Source organism: Eurytemora carolleeae, unplaced genomic scaffold (assembly GCF_000591075.1).
Source record: "Eurytemora carolleeae unplaced genomic scaffold, Eaff_2.0 scaffold542, whole genome shotgun sequence".
NCBI classification, from domain to species: domain Eukaryota; kingdom Metazoa; phylum Arthropoda; class Copepoda; order Calanoida; family Temoridae; genus Eurytemora; species Eurytemora carolleeae.
In genome coordinates, this window is record NW_019396535.1 from 213,537 (window position 1) to 222,377 (window position 8,841).

The 8,841-nt window shown below is 30.6% G+C and overlaps 1 protein-coding gene across 2 annotated transcripts in view; it reads right to left on the reverse strand.

The window, feature by feature from the left end:
* Positions 1–8,140, reverse strand: part of LOC111705010 (uncharacterized) — a gene marked incomplete at its 5' end in the record, with an annotated part of 22,482 nt that extends 14,342 nt beyond the window's left edge. For both annotated transcript variants that reach the window (XM_023477436.1, XM_023477435.1), the window contains 5 exon segments: positions 89–152; positions 1,573–1,638; positions 2,896–2,938; positions 5,939–6,007; positions 7,970–8,140. In XM_023477436.1, the coding sequence (XP_023333204.1) occupies positions 89–152; positions 1,573–1,638; positions 2,896–2,938; positions 5,939–6,007; positions 7,970–8,140 (413 nt within the window).
* Between the last annotated feature and the right edge of the window lie 701 nt (positions 8,141–8,841).

The following is an 8,841-nucleotide window of genomic DNA, read 5'->3' on the forward strand; positions in this document are numbered from 1 at the left end:
TTTTTTAAATATTTGAAAAAAAACCAACCTTGTTTTTAAATATTTGAAAAAAAACCAACCTTGTTTTTAAATATTTGAAAAAACCAACCTTGTTTTCTGACATCTCGCCTAGTAGTTTTGGTCGCATGATAGATAGCATGACTGTAGGAATCCTAAATTTAAATATTTAAAAAAAAAAACATTCTCAATTTTCAATTTTTTTCAAGAAAATTAGAAACAAACTTTTATTTCAAGAAAACAGCTAAAAGCTGTAAAATCTCAGCAAATTGAAAAAACGACTGGACAAATTCAAAGTTTGTATTTCTAAAATTGTATCTAATTTATTTTCCAATAGTTTTCCTATCCCGATATTGAACGGCAAATACAAAAAACTACAATTTACAGATTAGAAAAAACAAATTCTAGTGATCTAGCATGATAAAAAATGTTTTTAAAATTTGAACATTCCTAGAAAAAGTATTAATTTATTTTTATGTTTATAGATGAAAAAAAGAGATTTTAAAAGTAAACCGTGGCCTAGCTTACACTCAAGCTCTGGTCTTCTTACAGCCCGAATCTTAGATTGGGTTTTGATTGGTTCTGATTCAACCAATGAGAGACTGCTTTCTAATTTGCACTGTCTGCATATGCAAGCAGATCAGCAGACAATTTCTCCATTCAAGTTTCAACAACTCAAATAACTTTATTTTTATTATATATTATTTTCATAGATGAGTTTGTTTTATAAAGCTAGACAATTTGACACTATAGATAATTTCGGAGATTTTAAATCTAAAAAATATATGAGTTTTACGAAATCTCCGGCTTAAATTAGAATCAAGTCTAAAAAGAGATAAAATCAACTAGGTCCGGTTTCCTTAAAACCAAGTCCAGCTCAAACTTTAGTATTTGCTTTGTCTTTACTTAGTTGTAAATAAACGCGCTTAAGCCGGGGGTTTACTAGGGTTTAAGCTTTTAAAATCTCTGCTGAGGAAACAAATACAGCTTTTTAACAACATATTAAGTTTCTAATTGGACTGTAAGATTTCAAATGATAAAACATTTTTTAAAACTAGATGGTTTAAAGGGACAGTAAGCGTAATAACCCTCTATTCAAACGTGCCAATGCTCGATTCAAAACAGAGTGAAAGATATTGTCAGTTTTTTAGGTTTAAAAGTGTTTCATTCTGATAATTTTTATATGTTTTTCTGCTGTATAAATTGCGCAAGTCTGTAACTTTTTTTCAAATTTCCGCAGGCTATATGCAATAATGAAGAAAAATGGCTTTTGTAGATATTTTTTGTGGGATTGGGAATCATGTATCATTTTGCAACCGGTGTCATGCTGTTCTATCAATATACAAAATATTATATAAAATCCATCTTTCAACTTTTGAAAAAGAATATTTGTGAAATTATGTATTTTTTGTGAATCTTTGATGAAAAATGGTTTATTTTCGTGGACCGACAAACACACGCCTGCATCATAGTGACAACAAATTCATGCAGAGGGCAATTTTTAATTTTTTGGGGAAAAAATAACTTTTATAGTTGAAAAAATCTCATTATATATAAATTATTACAAAAACTAACCTGCTTTACAATAGGAAACTGAGTTCTTCGATTTATTTCTTCAATCAAATCCCGTTCCGGTCCATCCTATCATANAATATTACTTCATGTCCACCCTATCATAATATAGTTAATATTACTTCCTGTCCACCCTATCATAATATAGTTAATATAACTTCCGGTCCATCCTATCATGATATAGTTTACTTCCGGTCCATCCTATCATGATATAGTTTACTTCCGGTCCATCATTTCATATTATAGTTAATCTTACTTCCAGTCCATCCTATCATAGTATATTTAATCTTACTTCCGGTCTATCCTATCATGATATAGTTAATCTTACTTCCGGTCCATCCTATCATAATATAGTTTATAATTCTTTCGGTGCATCCTTTCATGATGTAGTTTACTTCCGGTCCATTCTATAATACTTTGGATATTTAGTAAACATTACTTCCGGTCCATCATAACGTAGTTTAGTTAATATTAGTTCGTCTTTTGAGGTTTTAATTCTATTTTAAGAATTTCAATTTTATAGAAAATAAACATTTGCCACAGCAGCCTCTAACTTTGGAAAACAAATTTCTTTGCAATTTGATAATGCAGGCTTTTGATATTTCAAAAATATTAAGAAGACAAGGAAAAGAAAGTTTATAGTTTCTACTCAGTATTAATTAGAGGAAGTATTTTCTATAAAGAATAAGATAAAAGATAAAGAGTGCGGAAGACAATAGGGTAGAAAATATGAAATATAAATATATATATAATAAAGAAATAAGTATAATTCATAATAAAGATAGATAGAATGCAGATAGATACTTTTTCATTCAAAATGTATATGCCGACAAAAAAGTATTTAAGAAAAAAAGATAAAATATTATGTACAGCAGTTTAAATTGATATTGAAAGCCACCACTTTCTGATATATTGATAGAACCGTTAAATCCACGTGATATATATAAGGATTAAGATAGATATAGATAAGTATGAAGTAAGATAGATAAGTATGAAGTTAGATAGATAAGTATGAAATAAGATAGATAAGTATGAAGTTAGATAGATAAGGATGAAGTAAGATAGATAAGTATGAAGTAAGATAGATAAGTATGAAGTTAGATAGATAAGGATGAAGTAAGATAGATAAGTATGAAGTTAGATAGATAAGGATGAAGTAAGATAGATAAGGATGAAGTTAGATAGATAAGAATAAAGTAGATAGGTAAGAATAAAGTAGATAGATAAGAATAAAGTAGATAGATAAGAATAAAGTAGATAGATAAGAATAAAGTAGATAGATACGAATAAAAAAGATAGATAAGAATAAAGTAGATAGATACTTACATCTGAGCTGGCAATGCTAACTGTTTCTCCTGCCAGATCAAGGCTGAAAACAAAAGGATTGAAAAAATTAAAGAAACTGTTTACGGATTTTTAAATAACTCTACCTACAAAGTTTCATTTAAATTGTTTATCTAAATTTTAGTTTTTTGGAAATCTTTAAGCCTTGTGTTCGCGAAAATTGAAAGGGGTTATAGACGTACGGCGAAAAATAAGCGCTTTTGACCTCTACTAATCTTTCTTCTATCCGTTGCGTCTATAAGGAGAAATTTGTTAAAAACGACTAATACCGATGCATGTATCTTTTACCCCTTAGCTGATCTGTGTAGTAAACTTGTCGCCGTAGCATCAATACAAACTCAGAAAGTTACAACATTCAGCTCGGAACGTAAAAATCAATTTAATTCCAAGCAAATCATTCAGCTATTACACTTAAAAGCATCGATTATTTTTCGACGCATTCGTATATAGTTGATATTTCATAATATTTTTAATATTTTTATGATCTGATAGTTAATTTTGAAAACATTTATTCCAGTTTCGAGTTTTTTTTTTAATAATGATGAAGACATTTTCATATTTTCCAGGAATGTTCGCAAATCCAGCGCCAGCGAAAAATTATTTTAAAGAAACAAAATCAAAAATATTATGAAATATTAACTATATACGAATGGGTCGAAAAATAATCAATGACTATTGGTTTTAATATCTGAATGACTTGTTTGGAATTAAATTGATTATTTTACGATCCGATTTGAATGTTGCAACTTTCTGAATTTTTCTGGACGCTACGCGACATTCTTCGGTATAATTCGTTTTCAACAATTTTCTTCTTATAGACGCAATAGATAGAAGTAAGATTATTAGCGATCAAAAGCGCTTTTTTTCGCCGTAAGGTTATACCCCTTTGATTTTTCGCGAACACTCCCTTTAAAGCAAGATACAAAATATAAATGATTCATTTGTGTTTTTTCCCATTATATATCGTTTGTATAAAACAAGAAGAAAAACAATTAAGTTCTAAAGATAATTCCCGAAAGCCCCCGGCTCAGGGACCAGGAGGATAATTATTTTCTGCAATCAACATTTAGAAACAAACAACATATTAGAATATAAATAAACTAAAAACTAAAATAATAAAACAAAATATAAGATCGAGATAAATGCTGAAATTTCAAATAATAGAATACAAATTCTTAACATTATTAAAAATTGTCGGGCTGCAACCTTTATTATATTTCATTTTATTTCTTTTCAAGTTTTTTTTTATTGTTACAGTTTTTCAAATTTTACCTCGCAATATTTCAATTATTCCCCCCCCCCCTGGAAAAAATCATAAGCCGCTCCTGATTAGGATGATAGTTATGTATAATTTGTCTAGGTTTAGAATAAAGATTAAAATAAGTACATAAGGACTGGAACCAATGGAATATAAAGCAAATGATTATATGGTAGTAGAGATGGCAAAGTGCTTTCAAAGAGGGCATTATGTATACAGTGAGCCTCCTAAAACTGTGGAATAGGACGACGATATTTCAGAAATCTTATCCACATTTGTTGATGTTATAAAGCAAATGATTTTACCAGCTTATTAAGAGAAATCGGTCTTAATACATCATCATGGATTGGAAGATTCAAAATTATTGAGTCTAGCTCTCACCTTCCTTTTCCAAAATCATAATATTCTATCTTATTGTGATATTTGGTAAAGACTTAATATCATAAGGAGCCAACATCAGTTCACTATTAATATTTTACATATATAAAAGAATTCTTTATTTTGAATACGAAACAGATAAATTGGTAAGCACTTATTTTATGAATACAAAGCACCTTGTTTTGACTAAGCTTTAAAAAAATTGGGTACAGACCACGGACTATACATCCTGTACTAAAAATTAATTTTTTGTGAAAAATCTGTATAGACTGTTTAGGGGAAGTGTGTATGTACTTCTTTATTTATCTTACATTGAGAGAGAAAAAACAATTATGTTTATGTAGAACTGAATAAGATAGAATAGGCTTAATGTGATAGAATTATATGTGTATTGTATATCCTATTTCTGTGATTAGAGAATAATGAATAGTTTATAGAATGTGTATTTTTGTACTGTAGTAATAATAATAGAAGTTGGAAAAACATGAGAAATGCAATAAATATATAAATATGTTATTTAACATATTTTGCTCAAGTTGTATGTATATTCTTTATTGTAAGATATAACAGACAATAAAAGGCTATAGAGGGGATTACCGGCAGGAAAACGGTTTATGTTCAAACAATCTTATTGTTTGTTTGCATGAATAAATATAATGTATATTGTATGTATGAGCTTGAGAGGCCTAACCTTAGTGTAAATCGTTGAAATATCAGAAATGTCAAACTTGGACGATTTGATCTATTTTAAAGTTTGACATATCAAATCTGGGGTTGCAAAATATATGAATTAATAAATCATGTTCTTTCGCAGATTTTCCTGGGTTTATAACTTTTCAAAATAAAAATATTTTTGTTCAGTCAATGTTGTTTTTATTTCAAACATCCATAATTTACCTAGGGCCGTGGGTCTGCTGTGATTATATTGCATTAATTATAAAATAAAGAAACGTTAATCATACACAAAACATAATTTTCAACTTCCTCACGCACCCCTGACCCTTTGGTAAAAGTAAATTCAACCTAAAGTCTGACCGCGTCAATCATGTTGCACCGGCTAGTTCTATTGAGTGTATGCTTTATTTACCCAATGTCCGGGCGATACAGTACAAACTAGGACCGGAAAAGTTGACCCGGCTCGGAAATTCAAATGTAATACACGGCTGCCACTGCCAGTGTCCTATAATATTTTAGCAACCTGATGGTGAAAATCTTTGATATTTTTAAATTTGGCTTTTAGATCTAAAAGAATTTCAAAGCTCTATGACATTATAGGTTGCAAACATTGCGTGTGGCAATTTTTTTACTTTTTACCAACCAATAACCTTCCCGCGGTGGTCTTCTTGGTCTAAATGTTATTAACTTATGCAAATATAATATGTTTCTAACCTTGGGGTTGGGATAGGTTTTCCACCGCAAAATGAAGTCTCTATCGCCATATTATGTGGAGAATTTGACCTGAAAATATAGACATTAAACTTTTTCATATTTACACAAGATACTTATCTATTAAAGGGACTGTTTCTCACCACAGTGTCTTGCGCATTTCTACTGCATGAGACCATATAAAAAATATTAAACCAAGAAAAACAACACCATCTTCCACAATGTTGACCCTGATAAAGGTTTCAAGGGTATATTGTTGAGAATCGGGCAGATGCACTTTGAATTACGCTCACAGTCCCTTTAATCCTGTTTTCGTGAATAAATTCTGTTCTGTTTCTTTTCTTATTTACATGAACAATTTTACCAGGGGAAACATAATTTTCGTTATTAAAGTCGACAAACTAAACTTTGAATTTGAAAACCAAGCTTAGAACATTCCCCATGGGTAACCCAAGTTCCCATATCAAAATTTTTGGAAAATCAAATCCAGGGGGTCTGAGTTAAAATCGAACAAACAAACAAACAGAAAGACAAACAGAGATTACTACTTTATATATGGATACATTTTAGAAGGTTTCTAGTATTCTGTGTAAGTATATAGGATTCTGCCTGGAATATTGTTGCATTATTTTCAACTAGAGATGCTAGAATTTACTTTTATTGCTCTAAATTTATATATGCAAATATATAGCGCTAAAGAATCCAATATGTATGTAACAGATAAAACTAAAAACCTTTTTTTTCCATTTTGAAATTCAAGCATGGCCCTAAAAAGGTTATATAAAAGGTTTTACGTCATGAATCTTTTTATAAAGATTGTTACATGTTGTATAGCAATAATTTTCCAACCCCCCCCTGGAAATCCTAAATTTACCCCGGGAGATAATAATTAAATAATTAAAGAAGGAAGGAAAAGAAAAAGTTAGTATTTGAATAGTTTGCAATTGCTTTGATGAAGGAAAGTAAACAATTTAATTTTTAAATTTAGGGACGTTAAACATTTAATAAAGGAAGATGTTTAGCTTTGATATATTTATAAAAGACGACATTACTGTTTGTCTATCTTACAATACAAAGCAGGTAGTTTCCATTTAAACTCCGCACCTTTCACAGGTNTTGGAACTTCCTAGGGATACAGGGATACAGGGATGCAGGGATACAAGGATACAAGGATACAGGGATTCATGGATACAGGGATACAGGGATACAGGAATGCAGAAGTACTGGGATACAGAGCTACAGGGATACAGGGATGCAAGAATAGAGAAGTACTGAAAATTGGAATACAGCGATACAGGGATACAGGAATACAGAAGTACAGGGATACCGCAATACAGGGATACAGGGATACAGGGATACAGGACTAAAGGGATAAAGGGTTATAGGGATACAGGGATACAGACATACATGGATTCAGGGATACGGGGACACAGGGATACAGGGAAACAGGGATACAGCAATACAGGTATATATGGATACAGGGGTAAAGGGATATAAAGGATACAAGGATACAAGAATAGGGACTTGTTTATTTCAAAATTATCTATCAATTAAATATACACTTCTTATGTTAAAATAACTATTATAGTGTAGATATTTTGTATAAATTTAATATGCTTGTTCTTTTTCATGTTTGAATAAAAAACTGAGCTCAAAGATAGTTTTCAACTGATTAACATCAACCAGAGCTGCACTTAAAATTCTTTCAGAGAAAATGGTGAAAACATCTGAATCTGCAGATCGTCCTGAGAATACTAAATAATGATAAAAATCCAACCATTTTAGGTTAGAATGAAAGTTACACTTTTTGTTGAAATAAAAACAAGATTGTTTTGGTTTTGAAGAATCTACAGAGAATCTTAATATATTTGACCAAAAATCAGACGAGAAACTGCTGCTAAAATAAAATATCAGTATTACAATTACAGAACAAACTTTTAGATTTATTTCTGACCAATGATATATGATAATGAGGTGTGTGCCGCTTTAGTTCATGAAAAATTATGATGATAATTAAATAAATCTTAAGATTACCTTCTGCCTGGGGATCCTGCACTGCTGATTGAAGCAACCCTATCCCGTCCTATCCTCTCCTGCATCAGTCCTGGCCTATCATCCGTCCTCTCTCGTCCTGCCCTATCCTCCTTTCTGTCACGTCCTGCTCTGCTCTCCCATGCTACCCTTGTAGTGGGACGGTCTTCAGGACTAAAATAAAAAGATATTATATTTTAAAAAGGAATTGATTCTTTGACGCAAACTAAACTTTTATGATCATTTTATCTTTGCAACCGAATGCTTTAATCTTTGATACACAAATTTGTTTTTTTTCCCAACATAATTCATATTTGGAGATATCTAAGGTCTACAACATTAACTTGTAAATATATAGGGATTAGAAAATGAGAGTTTGTGGCAAAGGTTCAATTCCTTTGATTAAAATATGGCTTCTTTTTGTGAGTCCTTTTTTCTAGTGATAATTTTGCTTTTAAAGTTTGCTCTATCAGCAAAAATTATAAGAAATACATTAAGATTTCACAGTTATTTCTTTTATATGAATTTTCAAAATTTAAAAATGGATAATTTTAGGAAGATATTTATTTCGTGAGCGGGCATCACTCAGCTGTGGTCAGGTAATGTCCAAGAACATTTTTCAGTTTAGTAGTTTTAATGTTTATTAGAAGCAATCTAGCAAACATACGAACAAAAAATATCGAACCATGAATATTAAATAAAGATATATGATGATAGAGCTGATGACGATAGTTGCAATGGCTGCTCAGTGGACAAAATATGTCAATGTCTGTAACAAATCTAGACGCTACTTCTCTAACGATTACTTAACTCAAAGTCTAATGAGATTCTCTCTAACTAAATCTCTAGCCAAAACTCAAGGCTCTGTATACGTC